Genomic DNA, 25,164 nt, shown 5'->3' on the forward strand with positions numbered 1-25,164 from the left:
AACCTGGGCTAAGATCTATTCTCTGATTATCTCTTGACACGCTATCTTGATATTTGCTGCCACCTAGTGACACAAGAATATAGAAGACAACAATGGTTTTATTTGCTGTTCCTTTTGGGACAAAAGAAAAGCTGCTGGCCAGCAAAGCTGTTTATTGTGGAACTACTTAAGCGTCACTGTTGTGGACAGAGACCCAGAGTGGAAGTGTCAGGTTTGTGTTGTTAATCAGGAGTTATTAGCTGCACCTGTGTTCTCCCACAGCTGAGGACAATCAGCCAGGATGGGAGGTTATAAAAGCAGGTGGGAGTTTCCCCTGTTTGTCTGCTTGTTGTATTGTCCAGTTGACTTTGTCTGTGTTCTGTTTTGAATAATACTGATTGTGTTGTGGGGGAAAAATGTGTTTTCTGCTTTGTTATTTATTTTGTAATTCCCTTGTCCAGTGGCTCCTACCACAGTTGTAGTTATGGGCTCAGTTTTTTTCAGCCATTTGGATGGAATTAGTGTTGGCATTCCATTTGTGCACTGTGGTTTTGTTGTTTTCTTTCCCAAATGCAACCCTCTGACCTTCAGGTTTTCTGGGGAAACGTAACAGTCAGGGTTTGACATGTACTCAAATGTTCAGCAGTTTGGTTTTTTATTGCCAGCATTTTGATCCCAAAAATTAAAATGTTACAAATAACCAAAATAGAAAACACTTAAAAACTCCACTAAAGAAACTGTGCTTAATAAACCACCTGTTGATTTATTTGGCAAATAACAAACTGAATTTGCATTTTTATACCCAAATGTGGACATTACATTCAGCACAACATTCTGTTTTCTGTAGTAACTATTTTTTTCAGTATGTTAAAGAGTACATTTGAAAAATGATATTTTAGCATTAAAAATATCACTTCTACATAATGGTGTACTAACCATTACAGAAACATAAAATAATGATTTTTATAATTACCAATGCTGTTCAGCTGTGGCATAAACCTTACACTGGCTGTTGGTCTAATAAATGTGTTAAGCACTGTATATATTTTACAGAGGTTAAGACTTATAAAATCTTCTCATGTAGATAAATTAATATGAAAATTTGAAAAGAAGCTACAGTTCTGATGGTCTGGTCATAACACACATTACAGTCACCTCGTTAATCAAAGCCATGGAGAATTTTATATATATTATTAGCACGTTTACCCTCAAACAATTGTTTCCTGTAGTGCCTTTATAGACAAAGCAGTGCAGATAAATACATTTACAAACATATATCATATTATTTATCTCAAAAAGCTTGAACTGTAATGAAAAAAATAGGCTATACAGTTAAATCTGCAGAAACACTTGTGTAACAGTTCCATTTAGCTGCAGGGTAAATTAGTATAAATGTTCCCTGGTTGGTTTGCAGGAGTGACCCTGCACTGACAGTCTGATGTGTCTGCAGCCTCAGTCAGAGGCACGTAGGAGTAGTTCAGAAGGTCGGTGACTGAGCGAGGTGGAGGTGAGACACTGACTGAGACGCCCCCCGTCTCTCCGACCTTCTCGTGCATGTACTTGTTTCCTTTGGGGCAAAGAACGAGACTGTCTTTGTTCAGAGTCACGTAGTCTGGAGACACTTCACTCCTCAGGTGTCCATCTGTGTGTTTTCCACACGAGACAGTGACCTCTGGTGGCAGGAGCTGGTGGCTCTCTCCTGAGCGTCTCCTCACTTCTGAATCTTCAGATATGATCTCCAACACAGATGAGGTGGTTTCCTCAGGCCATTGCTTCACTGTGGGTGGAGGATCCTGTACATTTGCCACAGAGCAGATCATTTTTAATATGTTTTAATAAAATAACTCTGAAGTAGTTGTGGCGAGGGTGTAAGAAATGTTGTACCATTGTTCAAGTTTTATAAAGTTAGAATCAGTTCACTTGTGATGTCATACATACCCATCTTTCCCTGTCAATCTCTGTCAGGAATTCTTGCAGGACTTTGTCCAGATTGGGCATTGGGGGCCAAAAATACTGCTTGAGTTTACTGAAAAATAAAAACAGACAGAATTCAAACGGAAACTTGGTGAAATAAATGTCATTTGACTTCACTTTTGGGAACAAAATGTCTCTTATTAAGAACAAAGAAGAATAAATGGTTGTAATAAGAGCAGAATCCTACCTGAAATATGTGGAAATAAGTAAGACGGCAATTATCATCATGGAGATGGGGATGCACAGCATGAGCAACATTCCTGAAAAGTTATTTAAAGGATTAAAATTTAGTTGTTTTCAATGTTTATGCAGTTCAAGTAACACATGCCGTGTATGTTCATCTTCAACTGTTGTACAAATCTACTAGCACCCCTCATTAAGTTTGATGTAGTTTGACACAAACCATGCAGACTGTTAAATATGCTGTGCACAGATTATGGTCACACTCAGTTTACCTGTGTCAATGGAGCTGTGATGAGTGAGCACGTCTGACCAGTCACTCCAGTGGCCGGAGTAAATGAACCCATTGGGTTTAGCTCGGACTCTTACATGGTACTGGCTGCCTAATGGAACCTGAAGACACGTGCCAGCACCTGGTCCTTTTAATGAAACCATCTGTGGACAAAATGTCATTAAATATTCCTAATATTTAATAGCAGCCTTAATGAGGTTGTACTTTTACAGTTGAACACATGTTCTTAATAGTGTTCCACTTGCACAAAATATTTTGTGCTTGTGCACAATTCAGTTCTCAGATACAAACATTTATTTTCTATTCCAAACTGTACGGAGAGTTCCTCCAAAAAAAGATGCTGTAACCCCAAGAAATACTGATGGTAGTGATACAGGAGGGGAATCTGAAAACTATAAAGAAAATTGACGGGGAGCACAACTTCAGGAACAAACATCCCACTGTTGCCTGAGGATTTCTTATAAATTCAATTGAAAAAAACAAAACACCATCTTACCAGCCACGCTTCACTTCCTCTGGTCTGATAGCCAACTTCATACTGCAGGTGAGCTGACAGAGAGAGAAGAGGAGCTTCCCATTTCAAACACATCATGTCTTTTAGCACTGTTTCTCTCAGCTGAGCCGGTGCGGATGTTTTGACTAAAGACAGACACACGATTTGTCAGAGTCATGACAAAAAAACAATTGACAATATGGAAAAGAAATATGAAATCGCTCACTGGTCGTGTTAAGAGTGAACTCTTCGTTGTAGAACGTTCTGCTCAGGGGAGTCCGAGTGCTGCTGAGTTTGACCTGGACTTTTTTGGAGTAATCTCCACGGAAACGGCACACATGACAGAACGTGCTCTGGCCCAGGCATTCAGTCCATTCTTTACTGCAAGGGTCACATGACACGTTTATGTCATGTTCCTTGATTAAAAAAACGCCAGTAGCTTTTACCATTGCGTTCTTAAAATGTATTCACTGAACTGGAATTTCTTTATTTATATAGCACATTTAAAAACAGAGATGCACCAAAGTGCTGTACAGTCTAAAATCAGTGAATATATAATACGCGCATAAAATAGACAATAAAACAACACAAGCATGACAAACACCCACACAATTAGTAAAACAACCCAATAAAAGTGCGAAAACAAAAAAGAGATTTTAAAAACAGGAAAAGGAGAAGACATCCCAGAGCTTTGGGAGCTGTCACTGCCAAGGTTAACTAGCTGACCTTAAGGCCTGAGAGGGTGGAGCCTGACCATTCAGACATTTATATACAATTCAAAAACACACAGTGAGCTAATGAAGAGTGGAAAACACTGGTGAAATGTGCTCACGTATGTGGGTTCCGGTTAGAAGCCGCGCAGTAGCGTTTTGGACATGCTGAAGGCGTGAAAGGTTAGAGAGGCTGTTACAGTAATCCAGCCGAGTTGTGATAAAAGCATTATTTACTTTTTCAAGATCCTGCCGTGTCATTATGAAAGGAATAATGAGCGCAAAACAGAGAAAGAAACGGCTAAATGAACTGTTTGCAAATTTGTGCCTTTGTTGTGTGTCTCAAAATCAGCCCTGTCATTAAATAGGAATCTAGATGAAAGCTGAAAGAAATTGTGTGTTACCCGAGCCCCATCTTGAATAAGAGTTTGTACTCTTCTTCCACCCCATATCTGCTCCCATTCCACTGACAGGTGATGTTTTCTAAGTCCGACGTGTAGCACATGAGTGAAATGTCATCTGAAAGGAAAACACATTTACCACTGAGATACTACATCTATGGAACAAGAGCACAGACAGGATGTACTTTTCATGCTAATGATCCAGTCAAACATCTGTACACACCTGCCCTCTGGGGAACCATGGCTCTCACTGGGTGAGACCAGCGGCTCCAGTGTCCTGCACTGGGACTAAAGGCACATTTGATGGTGACCTTGATGTCGGTCTCCTCCCCCGGTACCAGAGAGTTCAGTGTGGCTTTGGTGAATGTGTACTTATTCACCTGTTGAAATCACAGCCATGAAAATATCAATCACCGTAAGCTAACAGTCAAATAAGCTTATATTTAGTCACATGTTTACATTCTAAGAGATGATTTGAAAAGATGTGTGTACCTCTTCAGTCCTCTGGCCGAGACCCTCGGAGGAATATTGAATCCTGTACATTGCATCTCCACAGTACGTGGGGACATTTATGTGCCATGAGACCAGCAGCTGTCCCACTCGTCCATTTTGGTGTAAAGCCACATTGAAGGGAGGATCAAGAAGGACTACAAGCATAAAGGTGGATTTAGGGGGAATGAGGAAAATACAATTTCAGATTAGAAATGAAGGGAATACTTCACATACTTAACTTTCTAAACAGGAAACAGTGTCTTACGGTTTACAAAAACAGTTGCCACAGGCAGACAAACAATATCTTATTCTTAAAATTGTCATTTTATCAGAAACATTCCTTTTCAAGAAGGATGTAACTGGGAAAAATAAAGATTTGAAATAGTGAAGTGTGCAAATAGTCAATTCAACAATCATGCAAGGACAGGAAGGTAAAGCACCCTCTGTCACAGACATTGTGGGGGATTGAAAGTAGAAAACAAATAAATAGTCCATCCATGTGGCCATAATACTGCTTATGCACTTAAAAGTTAATGCACAAAGCTCATTACATGATTTCTGTTTCTCGTTCTTTATTCGAAAAAGTCAGTGTGGTAAAGAATAAAGTCTTACAGTGGTCTTCCACAGAGACGGTGCGACTGCAGAGGCTGACGTTGGTGCTGTGCAGCACGACGTCGAGCTGAGTCTCCAAAAAAAGCAAAACGTCCACAGCAGGAAACGAGTAGATGTGAAGGAAAGTTCCCTCCTCTGATCTCTGGACAGTCATGTCACCTCTCCTCCTCTCTCTCTGCATGCTGGAGTCATAGAAGTGACAAACACAACAGACGACAGTGTTGCATTAAATAACCAAACAATGAGTCTTTCTTTCTTTCTTTTCATACCGTCTCACACATGACAGTGTCTTACAGGTAAATACTAACTCTACTCAAAATAATTTCAGGTGTGAGACGGTGTCTGCTGAGCCCTCAGCTCATTTTACAGCATGACAATGACCCCCAAAATACACAAACACTAGAAAGAAAGAAAGAAAGAAAGAAAAGGACTCCTGATGTTTTGAAAACATCAAACATCTGCCAAACTAATTTAACTTTCAGTTTTACAACAAGCCCAGTTGCCTCAAAAGCTAAACTCCTGAAGAGTAGTTTAACATATTAAAACCTGAGCAGAGCACAGTATAAAATCAATGTGCAGACAAATGATAAAAACTTACATTTTACTGCACCAAAACAAAAAGATACTGATAATAATGAGATTTTATTTTATTTTCCCAAGCAGGCTACCTGTAAAATCCCCATGGTATGGAATATTCTTAAATAATATTGATACTATAATGATAATAATGATACCAAAAACACATTTGAAGTGACTGTTAATGTCATACCTGTTAAATTTGTAGAGTAAGTCATATGTTCTGTTGTCTTCACTTTCAAAAAAGCAGGTGAAATCCACTCCTGTGCGGGTGAAACATTTAGGATCCTGCTCTTCCTTTAAGAGCAAAACATCTATGACGAAAGAGACACTTTTTTTTAATGTGGGTTCAAAAACCAAAAATGTATGATGAATTTTAGACTAGGAATATTACTTTTGTTCCTACAACGTGGGCGCAAAACTGACTATTTTATTTCAATTTCAATTTTATGTATCACATAGGAAACACCCGTCATATCCAGCATGATAAAAAATAAACGGGAAATAGGCATTTGTTCATTTGGACTGAATTGAACTCAGATTGTATTTTATCTGTATAGAAATAAACCATCCTCCAGCCCTACCTTGCTTTGACAAGTAACGGACAGTTCCATTCTTGCTTTGTGCAACAACAACAAAAACAAACCCTATTTGAATCCAAAGGCTGATGAGGAGCATCTTCCACCTGCACGACAAACTCACGGTAGACGGAGGAGACATCATCGTGAGCTATTAAGTATTCCAAAACCTCCATTGAATTAAAAAATAACAAGACATCATGATGTCAAGTGTGTGGGGACATTGTGTGTTTTCTGTTAACGCATGGGCTTAAGTTGGCAGGGTTCAGCAGTGCTGAGGGGCTGGTCCAGTGTCAGGAGCTGTGTTTGAGCAGGAAGTGTGTTTTGTGCACAGTGGTAGAGTCAGTGAGCACCAAACAAGGGCAGTTTGGGAGGAGATAAACTTACACATTTTTTCAGTTGACTTCTGAACACAATAACAAAGCTACTGCTGAAGAAAAGTACACGATGTTCAGTCAATATCACTCATTTCCTACTTTAATCGTGCTGATAGACATAAAAAACGTGTTCATTGTGTAATTCAGAAAATATCACAATTTGGAACTTCTGCCATATGAGGACAGCTATCCAACAATTATCTATATATTAAATATGTTTTAATTTATTTAAATGTGTCATTCATATCCAAAAATTGTGTGTATATATATATATATAATATAATATAATTACAATGACTGCCTTATGGTTGTATGTCCCTGTAAAAAAACAATTAACAGAGTCTGTTAACAGAACAACTCTGATATCGCTATTGCCACAGACTTTAGTTTTAAGACCAAAACAGGATGAAAGACACGCAAAAATTGTCTATTAATAGAATAAAATAGGCAAATATAGACTAGTTTGCTTATATGAAGTACATTGGTCATAACCTGCATCCTGTATCCTGCACCCAGGTAAAATCATACCTTCACTGTAGGTACTGTGATACGCTGCCCTTGGACAGCTGGACAAACATGGCCATAAACCTATAACCTTCTTGGCAGGAGAAAGCACTGAGAGAGCACAAACCTCAGCCAAGGCCACCCAGTTTCCCGATGTGTAGTTTTTTCTCAAGGACATTTTTAAATCTGGGTCGAATCACAAGTTTCAGTTTGAGTTTTTGTGTTATACTATGCTATACTTACAGACAGTCAGCCAGTCAGGCCAACGACGGCAAACAATAGAAATGAAGGAAAGGAGGCCACAAAGTTGTCCATTAACCTTTTGGATATAAAATAGCTAGCTACTTCACATCATATAATATATAATATATAATCAGTGTATGGATTATTAACCCATTAGCACACACTCAAACTGAACATTGTGTGACTGAGAACTTAAAAAACTGACCACATCCTCTATACATGACAAACAAGAAAACTTTGTTTTTACATTGGTGTTTATTTTCTGCCAACTGAGTGTTGGTGTTTAGATGTAAAGGGAGGAAAATACATTTGTATTGTTGTCGTCTTTGCACTGAAGTCACCAGGAAACGCGTCCACTTCCACTCCATGTTTGACAGACAGCTCTGAGCCTGTGGTGGCTTTGTGGGGGGGAAACTCAGTGACAGATCAGCTCGCTGCAGCAGGGGAGCTCCTGACCTCTCCCCCCCCCCCGACGCTTACCGCCGTCGAACAACAAACTGTCACAGAATCCGCAGAGCTTATGACTGCAAATGACACCAAAATGCTTGTGTTGGTGAGTCCAGTCACCACACATGTACCAGGTCATGAAAACACGCTGTACGTTCTTGTGTGGTGGATACATACCATACATAACTTTTGCACTGTATAAAAAGTAAACTATATAGTGGTACGTAGCCCGTCAGCCCGGCTATATTAGTAGTTTTCGTCCCAAATAAGTATTTTGTACTATAGACGTTGACATGCAACACAACGGGCATTTACATGGTTGCATCTATGTCGGCTGTAACTAGACTTGAATAAGAGACGTTGATACTATTTTAATAAACAAACAAATAACACACAGTAGTAGTTACATTCACTTGGCAGTGGTAGGCAAATATAAAAAGAGTTTTAAGTGCTACATTAGATGTCTTTTCTCCTTTTTCTAGAGAACTTGTACGTTTATCTGTTCAGTGGTTTTTCATTTTATCTTCATGAATATTTTTCACTCTCTATAGAAAGCAGAGCAGGGGGGTGTTAAAAATATCCAACACAAAATATAAAAAAAACCTGAACTCTTATAACAGCAATTGATTCTTTTTTGCAATAAACTTTGCATTCTTTCAGGCTGGTTCCTTCCAGCTGTCTGTCTGGCTGTCTGTCTGTCTGTCAGGTTCCAGCCAGGACGAAACCAAGACAAGCTCATAAAAGACAAATTATAAAAGTGTTGTTGAAGTAGAGGACAAGACATGTAGAGGACAAAATGTAAGAACAAACATGTTAATGGGGATCCAGCAGCTTTTCAGCGTTTTTCAGGTTATCTTTGGTGGAATCTCATCCAACTTTGCTGCTGCTTAACTTGAAAAACATCAGTCCGTCCTTAAAGAGAATGATAAATTGATAATATCGGTAAAGTAAAACTCTGATAAGGACACAGCAAGAAAGGTTGAGTTTAGGAGTTGTGAGTAGCATCATCATCGTTACCATCTGACATCAGATGCTTTGACAAAGAGAAGCAGTTCCAGCCACTGCATCGCAGAGATTACTGTCACATACTGTAAGTTTGATTTCTTCAGTTTACAGTCCTAATGGTCCTTTTGGTAGAAAAAAATTGTCCCCACCCCCGTTTTATAACAAATGGCTGACAATTAAGCCCAGCATCTTCACCCCACAGACCCTGTGGTGTTACAGCAAGTCATATAGCTCCTTATTTGCCACGTCCCCTCAACACTAGCATCAAGGTCAAGAGGTAATATTGTGTCCTTCTTTTCTGTGAATGGCTTCCAGTCGCGAGGGAATCAGCGTTTCCCAAAAAGATTTTTTATCTCTCCATCCGAGGCCCAGCGATACTTCACATTCCCTATTATCTCCACACACAGTGTCCTTTCACAGTCCTCCGTCTATAGTTGGGTGGTTCTGGTGGAGCGCCGGCTCCTCCTGTCTCGGCGCGGAGCACCAGGGACGTGGCAGTATCGTGGCGACCATCCTCGGGACTTCCTCTTGGAGCTACGTGACATGCTCGGGCCTGGGGGGGCTGGTAGTCAGGCCTCCTCAGCTGTGGCATCTATCCCGGCATAGGTGAAGTTCTCAAAGAGGGCCATGTTCACATAAGCCTGGAAGACGGAGGGGGGAAGCATAGCAATGTCGTCAATCCACCCATCAATCAGTTAGGGACGGGACAACATACGATATTATCGGTTATCTGGATTAAAAGCATTTACAATAAGTTAATCGTGGTGATTTTTTATCATCGTGTTAATCATGAATGAAGAAAAACATCCTTTTAATATGTTTGATATGTGCTTTTAAACTGCCTCTGTAGCACTTAGATTAAAAAAAATATTTCATGTGAGTGACTGAAAAATCCTGTCTCACTGTTTTCTAATGTGTTCATCTTTCCTCATGACTTATTATTCATTCATTCATCATCTATGATCTTATTAAGTTGTTTTTCACTAAAAGAAAATGTGTCTACGACGTCCCTGACCACTGTAAGTGCAGACAGAAGGCCCTGTCTGTTTAAGAAGCTAAAATAAATTGTATTAAGTCACTGCAATAATATCATTAATCGCAATTAAATAGGTATGTCATAAGCCTCTCTCAAAGTATGATGAGGACCACCGTTTATATACCAGACTTTAAGGCTGAAACCTTTTTGCACTATTTCACGTTTTAGCATTTTACCAGCCAAAAATGCTCCAAAAAACAAAAATGTACAGCCCAAATACAATAGAAATGGTAGAAGAAAATGTCTGATCAATACAGGATCATATACTTTGAGACAACTGCTACAGAAATATAATAATGCCGGATGTGAAGGAGTGACCGTCTTACCCCATTCTTCCATGTTGGCAGACATGAAGGAAGAGGAAAAATGTACCATGACGGTGGCATTACCTTCCTGGCCTCCTGCATCCTGTTGAGCTGGACAGAGATCTGGGAGAAGGGGGGTCTCTCATACGGCCGATCCCTCCAGCACTGCTTCATTAGCTCGTAGCTGGAAGCAGAGAGGAAACATGGGTGAATGTGGTAACACAGAAAGAAATGGAGTGAGGAAAATGCATAGGAAGCTAATATTCAAATTCTGAACACTTACACTTCATCATCACAGTTTTTGGGTTTCTCCATCCTGTATCCCTGTGGTAGTTTTTCATAAAGCTCAGCACATGTCATTCCACAGTAAGGTGTGCCACCTGACACAAACGATAAAACAAGAGGTTATGATCGCGCAGGTATTGTGTTTTTGAATAATGCAAATTAAGTCTGGTTTGACGGTGTGATAGGAAACTGTGTGTATCGACTTTCCACCCACAGTTATTGTGATGTGACAGTGTGTAATGTAAGCGAATTGTAGTGAGCTATAAACAAATAGGTTTTGCCTTCACACTTACCTAAGCTTACAATTTCCCAGAGGAGAACACCAAAAGACCACCTGCAAGAGAAAATAAAAATATAATGTATAATGCACTTTAATTTTATTCCAATGCATGAACAATCTCCTGATGTTCACACTTTCATAACAATAATTGCATTGGAAGCATGATTGAGACAATTTTATTGAATTTAAATGTAAATAACCAATCAAACATTACGCCAAAATGAGGTCTGACGAGAAACCATGTAAAGTCGCTTGCAAATATTGGTAGTCGCAGGTTTTCACATATAAAGCAATAATACATTTGTGGATTCAGGATGATATTTATGTGTGTGCGTGGAAAGTTTAATTATCAGAGGTTTACTGTGTATCTAATGTACAACAGTCTAAAATGCATTTGCAGATGTTCGTATCCCACGTGTTTTATAATGTTAAATAAATGTTAAACGCTAGTTTAAGTCCTTCATGTGGTTGCTTTGGGTTTTTTTGGGTTTGTTTTCATAGGCCTGGTTGCTTGTTTCTCTTGCAAGATCTGGCAACACTGCTCTCAACACCATAAAACTGCCATTAAAAATACATGTGTGACAGATCATATGTGCAAGAGTGCTGTCTCTTACTGTCCTTTTGTCTTCATTCATCTCATGGCGTCTGTCTCACATCATGCTCTCTCTCTGTCCCAGTTTACAATATCGATACATCATCTTTAAATGAGCAAAACCTCCGTCTCTGAACACAGCTCTTCCTCCAGCTTGTTCTCTGCTGTGTATAAATAGGCTCAAAGTTGACAAGACCAACGTCTCAGTGTGTCCTGCTAAGTTGTACCCGAGGCTTCCTGGTTATGCTTATCAGTTCCACAGCACACTGTTATCACTCTGCCGGGGACAGAGGGATGATTTGTTGTTTTCTGTGGTGAGGCGCTTTGTTGTGAACACAATCAGAACCTCACCAGTGCGTCATTTCACGCAAAAATACATTCGATAACAAACGGTCTTGATAATGCAACTCACACGTCACTCTTTGTCGTGTACACGCTGTAGTTTAGGGATTCGATGGCCATCCAACGCACGGGCAGTCTCCCCTGAAAGCCAACACAACGTTTAGATGGTGACATAATTGCATAAAAAAATGAATCAATAAAAAAAACCCACACTTTTTAAATACACCGTTTTTAAATGCGGTGTTGTTTCTGTGGTACAACAAGCTGATGTTGCCATTAGAAGTTAGAAAAGCAGACCTTTTCAAATGTCAACGAAGGAAAAATGTGAATAATAAATCAGTAACGGCTGACTTTTCCACACTTCCAGGGAAACAATATCAGAAACACATTTGTTTTTTCATGCTAAAATGACCGCTGTAAATACCCGACTCATCAACGGCTCATTGACTTTGGTATGTGTCCTTTGCAAGAACCTTTTTTTGTGGAAAATTCAACGAATAACCTACGACAATGCACTCACTCACTCACTCACCATTGTCTTCTTCACGTAAACTTCCTCACCACGGGACAGGCCAAAGTCTGCTATCTTTGCCACAAGGTTGTCCCCAACAAGGACATTCCTGGCTGCCAAATCTCTGTGAATAAACTAATGCAGAGGGAGCAGAGGGGAGACATTATATAACGATATGTTTGGTTCATATAACACAATCAAAAAGTAAGAATTTTGAGGAGGAAAAAAAAGCCAAATTTTGAGGAACAACCTAAAGGTAATGTGATGAAATTATAAATGTGTTTCATTTTCACCAACTATATAAACATACCTGAGCAAAAAGTACTCACATTAAAAAAAAATAATCACTTATCACTACTTATTAAAGAAAAGGTATGCGACATAGAATAAAACATATGTTTGATTCAACAACACACACAAAGGCAACAAAGATGGATCTGTGCCATGTGAGGGTTAAAATAGGCAACAAGTATAAATGCTATTGCTTTGTCTTATGTGTATCACTTAAGTAAGTGGTTGCATTTCCTGTAGATTTAAGAACTTAAAGGTCCATGTAGGTGAAATTATTTTTATATGGCATCACATGATAGTATAAATTGTTGTTTTTCATTACCGCAGAAAGCCGCCATTTTGGACCACCATGGTTTCCACAGTGGACAACCTCAACATGCCTATATTAATAAATGTTGCTTAATTTTACAAAGTGTACCTTTTAACAGTTTTTGACTTTTGGCAAAGGTAACATCAACCAATAATACGTTACGTAATGACAATGCTACATCAATAATAGCTCAATTATTACATCTTTGTTATGCATTGTTGCATTACTACACATTTAACATCTATGTAACATGCACAAGATACTCCTCGTACCTGTTTGTCACTTAAGTAGTGCATCCCCGTGGCCACGTCTACGGCGAACTGCAGCAGTTGCTGCGAGGTGAGCGTGGAGGCCGTGCCGTGCTCTTTTGCAAAGGCAGGGTCGGTTTCTAACACTCGACTCTTCCGCAGAAAGTCGAGGAGGTTTCCGTAGGGAGCGTATTCAATGGCTATGTACAGGTAACCTGCAGGGGGACAGAGGCGGCAGTTTAACACGTGCTGCTCATCAAAGTTCTATCATCGATCTATAAAAGCTTTCAGCAGCCAGAGTGAGGTCTCCTTCCTCCATGCTTTGCTGTATCTGCCTGCATTAGTCCATGAAGACACACAGCTACACCTGGGACCTAAGAAACCCGGTCTCCAGCAGTTTTCAGAACATTCATGGATTTCCACACAGAACTCGACCAGATGGCCGAGGCTTTATTGAGCTGCAGTTTCTCCGGGTCACGAGGGAGTTAGACATTTTTAAGTGTTGATTTCACTAGACGTAGAGAGAGAGCGCCAACCCAATTAGTCAGTGCCGTATGTGGAAGGAAAGAATAGTGGGGGAATGAACTCACTGGTCAAAGTGCTTGAGCCTGATACAATTATGTTCTTTGAGCAACAAGAAGTTATATTAATTAGTACATGCTGTGTTTCCTGCAGTAACATTTCCAAAACATCTTCTTTGCCCAAAAATTGAAAGAATTACAGAACGTTCCAGTCGGGTTTTTTTTTTAGCAAAAAGTTGGTTCATTACTTTATAAAGACCGCTGTGTTCTCAATATAAAATAACGTTGACTATTCAGATCTTTAAACTTAATCAATGTCGTTTGAGAATCTGCAGTATCAAGTATCTTTTACGTTCCCTCTCCTGCCCTTATGTTACCCCAGATGCACCTAATTATTTTACAGTGCCAGGATCTGGACAATCAATATGTTATGTACACAAACAACAACACATATCTTCCTGATGAGAGGCAAAAAATAAATGGCCAAAGCGACTGGTAATGTTGGAACAATGCAAGTCTCTGACGCAAAAGCCTCTTCCATTGAAATTACTCAAAGCAAAACGCATTTTTGTGAGCTTACTTTCCTTCTCAAGCGCAAAAGAGGATAGAAAAATGTCAAGGAAATTAGGAAACGGAACATTTCCGCAACAGATGGGTGAATTATTTCATGTGAACAGTGTAAAATAGTGTTATTTATCAATGAATGTACAGTATACTAGTTTCTGCAGCTGAGGTTGATACTGATTCAGAGTTTAACTGGAGTTCAGCAACAGATGTAAACACGACAAGAGTCAAGTGTTACCTGAGAGTGGAGAGACACAGTGAATTAGAGAGATGTTTGTTTTTCAAGGCTAATTTGCTTTTGTAATGTCCGCACTGATGTGCTTTCCAAATAGTGGATTTCCTCTCTCATATGGAATCAATCTCTGATCAAACACGAGCAATTCAATTATTCATCGCAGACGCATTTGTATGTAGTCGGGAGAGGAAACGGATACTTCACCGTAAGAACCGGAGCCAAAGAAACCTTATACAAACACATAAATACATGCCATGAAGCATATGGACAAATCAAACAAATGTGATCGTATGAAAGAGCTTCTTGCCGCCGACACGGATTATTTAGTTTGGACTCTATCAGACCCTTTCCAGGTGCGGATGAATGACAGGATCAGATGGGATGAGAGTATCTGTTTAGATTTCACGTCGGGTGAATTTCACCTCTTCACGTACAGTGCAGCGCACTGAAGAGTAATTAGGTGAAAGAGAATAAATAAAAGCAGGTTCTGCTCAGGACACTGTGTGCAGGACACAGACGAGTAAATAAGCATATAGTAAAATGAGAATAACATAATGTATTTATAATAGGTATATAACATGTTTATGTCATATAAGTGATTTTTAAGACATCAGAGTCTGTGTTTCCTGTGAACCAGCGAGTTCAGTGCTACATACTGTATTTATAATAGGTATATAACATGTTTATGTCATATAAGTGATTTTTAAGACATCAGAGTCTATGTTTCCTGTGAACCAGCGAGTTCAGTGCTACATACTATATTTATAATAGGTATATAACATGTTTATGTCATATAAGTGATTTTTAAGACATCAGAGTCTGTGTTTCCTGTGAACCAGCGAGTTCAGTGCTACATACTGTATTTATAATAGGTATATAACATGTTTATGTCATATAAGTGATTTTTAAGACATCAGAGTCTGTGTTTCCTGTGAACCAGCGAGTTCAGTGCTACATACTGTATTTATAATAGGTATATAACATGTTTATGTCATATAAGTGATTTTTAAGACATCAGAGTCTATGTTTCCTGTGAACCAGCGAGTTCAGTGCTACATACTATATTTATAATAGGTATATAACATGTTTATGTCATATAAGTGATTTTTAAGACATCAGAGTCTGTGTTTCCTGTGAACCAGCGAGTTCAGTGCTACATACTGTATTTATAATAGGTATATAACATGTTTATGTCATATAAGTGATTTTTAAGACATCAGAGTCTGTGTTTCCTGTGAACCAGCGAGTTCAGTGCTACATCACCGGGAAAAAAACCACTGAAAGCCTGTCAACACCCACTAGGTGTCGCCCACTCACCTCTGTTCTCACAGGCTCCGATGAGGTTGATGATGTTGGGATGCTGGCCTAGTTTACACAGAACCTCCAGCTCCCCTGCAAAGTCTCTGTGGTCGTTCTCCGAGGCAAACTCTGCACAAAGATCAGCACAAAACGGCATCGTTAAAAAATGGCTTGTTAAACTTGGCTTCTCTGAAATGAACGTTGGGAGAAGACGCTGCACTGGGATGATATCTGTTTTCTGTTTGTGTCTCAGGGCACTGACCTTTCAGCATCTTGATGGCTGCACTCATCTTGCTGCCGTCCTTCTTGATCATGGCTTTGATCACCTATTTAAAAAAGAAAATGCTTTAATGGTTTACCTCACGCCTTAAAAAACAAAACAGTTACCAAAGTGCATTAAAAGTCTAAAGACCTGGCCGAAGTTGCCCTCTCCGATGACGTCTTCAAACTTAATGTCCTCCCACTCGAGGATCGGGTAGGTGAGAGGCTCCGGCGTGGGCTTGGGTCTCCTCGTCAGCGTCAGAGTTCCTGAATTAAACTGCAAAATAGTTTCTTCACCCTGAGGATGTACAGATTTTTAAGCACTGCAATAAATGCAAATATATCAAAGAAGAGGTGGCTAAAAAAACAAACAAAATAAAAATAAACCGGCGTATTCTTACTGATCCAGACTGGTAGGTGAACGTGCGCCGGCGGTTGAGCAGCGTCTTGCGGATGAAGAAGAGAGCCAGCAGTGCCAACAGGATCGTCACACAGGTGACGGTCACTGAGCCCACCACCGCCACCAGCAGCTGGTAATTGTCTGCAACGGGTCTTCCTGCTACGCCCTGGGTGGTCGGGATTAAACTCTGAGACCCTATGGAGAGAAAAACCAAGAAGGGACACAGAGATGATTCTCTGCAGTAAAGATAAATAGGCTGCTCAGTGGGATGTATTACTATAATCATTATTATCATTATTATTATTATTGTTTTATCATGTGCAAATGTCTGTCCCTGTGTGGGTGGTCCTGTTCAGAATCTATGCTGTCTGCAGATATGAAAGGAAAATTGATTTTCCACGAAGCACTATTCAAGCCAAATTAAGTATTCAAAGACATAACATAACAACGCATGAATTCCTCTAAGTGTGTCAGCCCATTTAATCATTGTCATTTCAAGTATTTTTATATTTTACTGCTTAGATAATCACATTTTAAGTCTGATATCCCGTTTTGTATTCAAGTTTTTCCTCACGTGTGCTTTTAAAGTTTCTTTTCAAAAGCATTTACAAAGCTGTAAATGGCAAATTGGACACTTTAAAACGACCTTATTGGTGAATGTAAGAGCAGATGGTTGTCTGTCTCTATGTGTCCCTGTGGGGGACTGCTGACCTGTCCAGGGTTTGACCCTGCCTTTTGCCCTATGTCTGCTGGGATTGGCACCAGCGACCCCCGTGACCCTCATGTGGAGGACAGAGCGAGAGTAATATGCATTATATACGATGCTGAGCAGCGTACGCACCGTCCCCTTGCGTCATCGCCTGGACAAACTTGCTCCACTCTCCCGGCACTTTGGAGACGGCTCTCACTCTGAACTGGTAGACCGTGCTGCCGTTCAGCGCTGTCACGTCTTTGGTGGTCTTGTTCCCGTCGTCGGTGTCCACCCGTGGGTGAGGGCTCCCCTGGCCGACAGTCTGGTACTCTATGTTGTATTTGATGATGCCTCCGTTTGGATCCTCCGGGGGCTGCCACCTCACCTGAACGGCTGACACGGACAGAGGCAGGGCCTGGACATTGCGTGGCGACGACGGCCCTGAGACGCAGAGAAGGATGATCCACGTTAGGCTCATCAGCAGTGATTCTATGAACCTGTATCCTACAATAAATTAAGTGCTTTGATTAAAGGCTTTTTAGGCTCAATTGCTCTGGGAAAGCTTTAGTTTCAAAGACTGGGCTTTAAAAGTATTACTCACCATTCCGTGGGGTGGATCTGTGTCTATCGCTGACTACAAACTACAATTGATTATTCATTGACACCTGACCTTTACTATACAGCAGCATAGTCATTAAACGTAAAGTTTGTGTACAGAGAGAGAGTCACAAATCAGAACTAATCATATTCTCTTCTAAGTGGATCTAGGGTGATCTTATGAAATCATTTTTTTTTTAACATTATATTAATCACCACAATCTAACACATCATACAATCGACTGCACTAACTAAGACCACTGCCTTGAAAATCCTGCAACATTGCAGCTTGTTTGTAACCAACAGCAGAGTTTGAATTACCCTGGCTGCTGATGCGGAAGCGGGACGGTACGGATGGCGGCCCCTGGCTGCCACAGTTGATGAGGCGCACCACCACGTTGTAGTCCTGCTGGGTCTCCAGTTTGTAGAACTTGGTGGAAAGCACATTGAGCAGCGTGGTCTCCTCCTGGACTTTCTCGCTGTAAGACGGCGCCCCGAAGAGCTGAACTAAAAAGCCAGTGGCCGTGCCGGCGTAAGTGCCACCGCTGGCCGGTATATGCCAGTGTACGGTGACATTGCGGCCTTCCACTGAAATGACGTCAATCTCGGGCAGAACTGTGGGCTCTGCAGTGACAGAGAACACACAATGAGCTGAGTGGACGAGCAGCTCCTTGTTTATTTCTCCCACGACTGGTTGTTTGGGTTCACTTTAAATTTGATTTGGTTTGTAAGTGGCACTAAAAAGCAATGTTCGTTTACAATGAGGATTGATGGGTTTACTCCATGTGTACCAATACTAGCAAAACTGAGTGTTTTCTTGTGCAAAAGTACAGGTTTTAGTAACTCATATGTTATTAAATGACAAGATCTTTGGATCCTAATCTTTTTGTTAATCTCAAACAGCTTGTAGTTTCCTTTCAAGGTGTGTAACATAGGACCACAACATCCTCACTTAAATTCCGACCTTTCAGCTTTTTCTGAATACACCCCTCCCACATCTTACCCCACACTGACATAACTACAATTGCTCTGTGCAACAGAACAATGGTCCCCTAAAACGAATATAATTTCTTCCATTTTACACTGGGAACAAAGCCACATATTGTCAAAGAGTCAAAATGGAACTCCTCACGACTACATTCCAAGATGATAGATTCTCCCTCTGCACCACAAACATTGAACATTGAGCAATAAAGTACCTGGCCGTTGTTTTATGATTTCTATTTCCATTTAAATGTTTGATGAGACCATTTACTCAGGAAACCTTGTGACTTGAGTCATGGCACAGATATCTTAGCTGGACAAATGACATCTGACTCGTTTACATGTGGTAAAAGCTCTGCTCAGCTGAAATAAGCTAAACGATATTCAACACAGATACAAGATCCTCGTATTTGCATGCAGTGCACTGTTAAAGAATATAGATACTATAATATGGATCTTACCAGGACAGTCAGTCTCCATGACGGCCTCTGGCCCTGGTTCCCCCTCCCCTCCCTCTCCAGGGCGACTCAGCTGAACACGCACACGGTAGCGCGTTGAAGGCTCCAGGTTCATCAGTGTGATCGGCTCTTTCTCACTGTAGACTGAGTGAAAGGGGACGTTGACTTAAATGATTGCCTCAGTAAGAGCATTTACCGATCATTGTGTGTTGAATTTTTGAAGAAGACTTCTCAAAACTATCTAACTAAATGTCTTTGCCTTACCTATGATGGAGGACCAAGACTCTCCATTCTTTTCCGGTTTGTACAGGAGCCTGGTGGAGATAATTGGACCGTCTCCTCTGTAGGACTCCACTGGCGTCACAAGCAGCTGCTTACTCTTCTTTTCCAGCAGTTTGGGCCCAGACGTGGGCACAGGGGGCTCTGATTGGACACAAGAAAGGATTTCACGCACACATTTAGCATCTTCTTAGCTGTAGTGTAGCAGAGACATCACAATAACAGCCTATTTTTTCCTTCTCAGTCTTCTCAGACATGCCTTTAATGGTGACGCTGAACTTATGGGAATCCTGGCCTCCGTTGGTGGACACCCTGCACTCCCACATCCCTCCCTGTTCAGCGCTTAGAGGAGGGATCTCAAACAGGGCTGTGCTTTTATTGGAGTCCATGATGGTGCGAGAAGCCTGAGAGAAACACACCATTTCAAAGAATGAGGACAATTACATTTTCTAAAAAACATAGATTTGAGGCAGGGTCAGGCGCGCTGCACCTTCCTGCTTCCAGGTCTGATGCCAAGCTGTCGTCTAATTCCCGGAAAATTAATTCTGCCTCTAGTGGTCTCTGAACATTGCCTAGTGTTTTGTTTATTTTTATATCCAGGTTTATTCTAAGATACATGGACTGTAGCTTGGCAGCAGCGTTGTACCTTGAGCACAGAACTGTCCAGCTTTCTCAGCTCGATGCCATTGTGGCTGGGCAGGGGGTTTCCAGTGGCCGAGCAAAGGATCTTAGGGCTGGAGTTGAGATTCCACTCCAGGTTAGTGTCCAGGCCCACGATCTGTGGAGCCCGCTCTGAACGAGGAGAAGAGTATGCAACAAACAGTGAAACAGTGAGAGAAGATAAGGTGCACAGTGGTTAAGGAAAAAACAGCAGCTTGACAGCAGAGAGAATCATGATGAAGGAGTGAGATCACCAGGCAGAAAGAAGTTGATTCACCCTTTTGTAGCAATGTGTGTTTTGGGTTACAGAAAAACCAATAGCGATACTGCAACTCCAAGCCATAATTAGTTCGATTTTGAAACTAGATATATCCAAAATATTGTTTTTATTTTTATTTACTTACGTCACGAAGAAACAAGATATGCAACTCACCATCGTGTTTGGAATTGGGGTTTTTAATACATTTTTGAAACGGCGGATTAATTACAATGCATGAAATCTGTGCATGTGTACAGTTGTGTGTTTTTGTGATGAGGAAGAAGTCGGCGTTGAATTGAAATTGGCTGTGTCGTGACAAAGAGAAGGTTTATACTGTACGTATACAGTACATCACTGGCTCTGCTCCCTCAGTGGAATGATATGTATAACAAAGATGGTTTAATAAAATGGTAACAATACACACCAGACTTCTCACAGTTCAGTCCTCTCCACAGTATGGGACACAGGCACCCAGTGAAGCGGTTGCAAGTTCCTCCATTCTGGCAATTACAGCTCAGTCTGCAGTCCGGTCCATACTTGTCATTAGGACAGGCTGACAACAGAAAACAGAAATACTCTACTATAATATAATATATAATAGTACTATAATATACTGTGTGAAGAAACTGCAGGTAGAAATTGAGCTGATAAAAGTGCTTACGCTTCTCACAGCGGCTGCCAAACCAGCCGCTGGCACAAGAACAGCCGTAAGGGTCTGGTAGGCAGAAACGAAGCCCCTTGCAGTTCGACCATGAGTTACATGACTCCTGGCAGTTTCGGCCAAACATTCCCTCTCTGCAGGCTGCAAACCATCAGAGAAAGATAAATTCACAAATGTGTTTGTGTTAATTCCTCGTCTTTTTGCCGTACGGTGCCTTGACCGGACTTGCAAAAACACCACAGAGAACACTGGTCTATTCTGGATCTGCACATATTTGGATTTCATTTGTACTAATCTGATTGCCCTATTTGGTTTCTCATATAAATGCTGCCAAAACAATTACGGGAGTAAGGGAACACCTCCTGTAATGGAACATCCACCCACCAAACCAAAATCCCCAAGTCCACTGAGGGCTGGATTCAAAATAACACATAGGATCAAAGTGTTCAATGACAATATACTTCTTAAAGTCTTAAAGTCTACAAATCAAGATTTCTAGAATATAAAGAAACTGATATTTTCGGTACAGTTTTTACCCTAAGACTGTGTTAGACTGATTTAATGTCTAATATTAATGAGTACTAACAGATGACCACACCTATAAATCCCTTCATTATGCTGACCTGATAGTTTTCTACCTGAAAGTAAAGTTGGACCCAGTTTAGAGCTAAAACACTATTTTGATGATCGATTAATCTGTTCAAAGCTTTTTTCAGGATTGAAACAAGATTTCCGTTTATTTAAGTTTCTTAAATGTGAGTACTTTCTTAATTGCTTTGCTCTGGATAACAAAGAAATCCTTAAAAGAGAACATCATCATTTCATCATTTAATGATCGTTAGTTGCAGCTCTAGATATCACCTGTTTTGGTGCAGACACTTTAATTAAAAATGTCATGTATTTAAACTTGACATTTTTAAAACCCACGGCAGCCCCATGCTCCGTGGTTGAATTAGAGTAATGCTGAATGAATATGAATGAGGATCACTCGGCTCAACAACCCAAATGTGTCTGAAATGCGGTTCATGGATATTTGCTCACTGCGAGTGGATGTGTCACAAAGAATCGTCCGTGGCGCTGAAACTAATTTGCACCTGTGAGCTCCATAATTGAAGCAGTGAAACTAAAGCTTGTACTGTAGCTGAAGAAGATTCTTGCTGGTACAATGATTTATGAGCGGTGATGTACTTACACTATACGGAGGATAACTGTTGGTATTATGTACAAACCTGTCTCACAACGTGTTCCCATGAATCCCGGAGGACAGACACAGTCTCCATCCACATCGTGACAGACTCCACCATTGAGACATTCTGGACAGGCCTTATCACAGTTTGGACCCCATTTCTTACTGGGACAGTCTGCAGAAAGCAAAACAAACATAAAATAAGGTACAGCCTGAACAAACAGGGGTGTAGCAACAGGTAGGCAAAGCAGGCAACTGCCTGGGGGCCCCAGGCTGAGTTTTATGATTAATATGATTGGCTTTTTACAGGACACCGCAATAACATTATTGTGAAAAAGCTGCAACTAGTCCTAGTGTCACTTGCTTGTTGGTTGTACAGTTGTACATTGATTAGTATTATTGTTCTTGCCATAAATACTGGCCTTGTCAAGACCATTAGTCCTCAAAAAGGACCAAAACCTGGCCCTAATGAGGCAGAACCTCAAGTAACTGGATAAGATAGGGCCTAATATTTGAATAGTAATTAGGTTAAAGTGAGGGTTAGGCATTAAGTGATTATGGTTAAGGTTAAGGGGGACACTTTTTAAAATGTCCTGAGAAGAATAGCTGCACCAACCTCAGTAAGTGTGTGAATGTCAAGATTCAACAAACCTCTGACAATGAGCCTCATCCACGCTCCCTGAAGCGGGCTGTCCCCCACGTAGCTGGCACTGTAGATGCCCTGATTGGCAAAAGCTGCATTCTCCACTGTCAGCACAGCAGTGCGATTAATCACATCATTCCAGTGAGTCATGTAATAGTAATTTCCTGCACAGAAAACACATATAAAAGACATAAAAACACAGTTTCCAGTGTGTCAAACAGTAGCCCTGTATACGTATATGCTAAAGAACCTTCATAAAGATACCAATTATGGGTGAATGATTCATCTAATCTGAGTCGTAGCCTACCATTGTACTTCCAGGTCACATCTCTCTTCTGGGAGCTGAGCAGCTCCATGCTGAGGTGAACAGTTTCTTCTTTGTTAACTGTCAGAGTGAGATGACTTGGAATAAAATTAGCTGCAAGGCCCAAAGAAACACACAGTTATTTTCCACGCGTAATCAAAACAGTAATGTGTTAAATAATCAGGATATGATGGCTGCACACACACCTCTGCCAAAGTTGTTGATCATTGTGACAGTTTCAAGCGGAGGAACCTCCTGAGAGGATTCACAGTAGAAGATACCGATATGCTCCAGCTCACGGAACTCTTTGGCCGCCACCTCCTTGGTCCTGACCTTGTGCACTTTAAACGTTGGCTTCTTGGGCGTTAAGAGAATTTTGTTGTCCTTCTTGATGTCCAGCTCCACCTGGGCAGGACTGTGCTCTCCATTGATACAAGAGATACTGAAGTGATTGACGCTGGTGACCTCCGCGGTGGATATCATGGCCAAGTCGATCACAGCATCTGTAAGACGACTTATTAGTCTCTTCTTCTTCAATAACCTGAGTTTGATCTATTTATTACACCAAGCTGTAGCTCTTTTGACTTTTGATTTAAGTGCATTCTGCTCTGCCCTAACTGATAGGAATGGGTTGGTCTTACTGCACTTTTCAGTGTGTCTAGTGGATTTATTCCCTCAGTTCAGACAAGGAACAACAGAGCAGCAACAGAGTTCATACAGTGAAGCCCTACTCCAATTGTAAAATATTCAATGTAGACTTCAATAGAAATTGTCATATTCTAGTATAGTAATCCCACTTACACACAGCTCCACAACAGCAGTTTAGCTCACATCTAATCTGGTGCAAGTGTGTTTTACCTCTGGATTAAATCATGACTCATTTCAGGCATGTTGAGACTGTTACCACACAACCGCGCTGTGTTCTATTTTAAAACATAAAGTACAGAATCAAACAATTATTTTTAACCCACAAATATCTGTTCCTGCAGCAGGGTGACAATCCCATAGACCACATCAACAAATCCAACAAAACCTTACACTCTTCCCGAAACGCCCCACACAAGGTTGACATAATCGCCCCATATTTAGTGATATTGGTTCAAAAACCAAAGTAGCCTCAAGTAATGTAGCTATTTTGGAAAAAGTGCCAAGCACAACACATTTCAGTTTGCCCAGCATTCCCTCTCCCTGGTATTTGAGCCCCCAGATCCAAAGAACAATGGCAGGAAACATGGATGCTCCTTTTTCCCTGAGGGTTCACAGATTTTTGAGGGTTCTAACATTTATGAAACGCCACAACAGATAAAGTAATAAAGTTATCACTCTCATTATAACAATGTGACAAACTCTCCTTACTTAAAAAATATTTATATTCATCAAACTCCTTGAAAAATGACACGTGGATCACAAATGTAACAGCCATTAAAATGTAACGTTCCTGCTGCTTACCTGACAAATCAATGAAGCACAACACAAACACACACAAAATCCTCATGATAGACACACTCCGCATCAAGTGTGTGTGTGTGTGTGTGGTGGGGGGAGAAGTTCTGCACTGAAACAGCCAACTGCCAGTTTGGATTTACAGGCACAGCTTTACATCCAGGACGGTGACGCAGCGTCACGACGAGCGGTGCGCTTTTTTACGCATAACTTCATCCAAGGCTCCAGTTTTCAGGTGTGGAAAAAAAAATCTTATTTTTAGTTAAAAAAACGACTTCTTCGCTCCGGGAGATGAGATTACTGTCCTTCAAATTATGGAACAGAGTCTGACTTTCGGTAAAACTCCTCTCTCCCTCTCCCTCTCTATGTGTGAGTGTGTGTGTGTGTGTGTGTGTGTGGGAAAGGAAGGAAGAGCGTCACCAGACAGTGGAGGATTACTGGCGCTCCAAGCCTCCCCGATAGGATTAATGTATTTATGAGTTTCAACTTTTCGTCACTTTTCGTCTCCAAAGAATGAAACTCACCATGATTGTGTCTACAAAATAATAAAGTACTGTATTATAATAATAACAATAATTAAACTAATACTACTAATACTAATAATGATAAAAAACATACAGTAAAAGAAAGAGCATAATATACCTGAATAACACCAG

At 40.7% G+C, this 25,164-nt stretch overlaps 2 protein-coding genes across 3 annotated transcripts; both read right to left on the reverse strand.

The window, feature by feature from the left end:
• Positions 1–977: 977 nt before the first annotated feature.
• Positions 978–6,559, reverse strand: mpl (MPL proto-oncogene, thrombopoietin receptor). Its single transcript, XM_044043381.1, has 12 exons — positions 6,294–6,559; positions 5,903–6,023; positions 5,134–5,315; positions 4,522–4,676; positions 4,253–4,409; positions 4,033–4,147; positions 3,145–3,299; positions 2,922–3,064; positions 2,409–2,568; positions 2,141–2,213; positions 1,918–2,005; positions 978–1,772 (listed from the first exon to the last, which is right to left on the reverse strand). The coding sequence occupies exons 1-12, from the start codon at positions 6,430–6,432 to the stop codon at positions 1,347–1,349; spliced, it is 1,914 nt and encodes a 637-aa protein (XP_043899316.1). The 5' UTR covers positions 6,433–6,559; the 3' UTR covers positions 978–1,346.
• Positions 6,560–7,647: 1,088 nt separating this feature from the next.
• tie1 (tyrosine kinase with immunoglobulin-like and EGF-like domains 1) lies at positions 7,648–24,886 on the reverse strand. Of its 2 annotated transcripts, none has more exons than XM_044044526.1 (24): positions 24,515–24,886; positions 23,272–23,568; positions 23,069–23,179; positions 22,770–22,925; positions 22,162–22,293; positions 20,933–21,073; positions 20,696–20,824; positions 19,999–20,144; positions 19,612–19,756; positions 19,338–19,496; positions 19,077–19,217; positions 17,953–18,255; positions 17,185–17,475; positions 16,345–16,538; positions 16,095–16,220; positions 15,945–16,008; positions 15,701–15,811; positions 13,088–13,278; positions 12,236–12,349; positions 11,774–11,844; positions 10,783–10,823; positions 10,488–10,584; positions 10,289–10,388; positions 7,648–9,504 (listed from the first exon to the last, which is right to left on the reverse strand). In XM_044044526.1, exons 1-24 carry the CDS (start codon positions 24,576–24,578, stop codon positions 9,433–9,435), a joined length of 3,396 nt encoding a protein of 1,131 aa, XP_043900461.1. In that variant the 5' UTR covers positions 24,579–24,886; the 3' UTR covers positions 7,648–9,432. The 2 variants fall into 2 exon arrangements, with proteins under 2 accessions (XP_043900461.1, XP_043900460.1); XM_044044525.1 differs by having other exon boundaries at positions 16,095–16,241.
• Between the last annotated feature and the right edge of the window lie 278 nt (positions 24,887–25,164).

The sequence above is a fragment of the Solea senegalensis genome, linkage group LG14, assembly GCF_019176455.1.
Source record: "Solea senegalensis isolate Sse05_10M linkage group LG14, IFAPA_SoseM_1, whole genome shotgun sequence".
Classification (NCBI taxonomy): Eukaryota; Metazoa; Chordata; class Actinopteri; order Pleuronectiformes; family Soleidae; genus Solea; species Solea senegalensis.

What these genes read in the sequence shown, in the direction of transcription:
- tie1 (XM_044044525.1), bottom strand. Translation starts at nt 24,578, where the DNA reads ATGCGGAGTGTGTCTATCATGAGGATTTTGTGTGTGTTTGTGTTGTGC. An exon ending in GATGAGGCTCATTGTCAGAG is followed by an intron (nt 22,294 to 22,769) that starts GTTTGTTGAATC and finishes TGCTTTCTGCAG; the next exon opens with ACTGTCCCAGTAAGAAATGG. An exon ending in GGATGCAGGAGGCCAGGAAG is followed by an intron (nt 9,505 to 10,288) that starts GTAATGCCACCG and finishes TCCGTCTTCCAG; the next exon opens with GCTTATGTGAACATGGCCCT.
- mpl (XM_044043381.1), bottom strand. Translation starts at nt 6,432, where the DNA reads ATGATGTCTCCTCCGTCTACCGTGAGTTTGTCGTGCAGGTGGAAGATG. An exon ending in TCGGCCAGAGGACTGAAGAG is followed by an intron (nt 4,410 to 4,521) that starts GTACACACATCT and finishes TGATTTCAACAG; the next exon opens with GTGAATAAGTACACATTCAC. An exon ending in GTTCACTCTTAACACGACCA is followed by an intron (nt 3,065 to 3,144) that starts GTGAGCGATTTC and finishes GTCTGTCTTTAG; the next exon opens with TCAAAACATCCGCACCGGCT.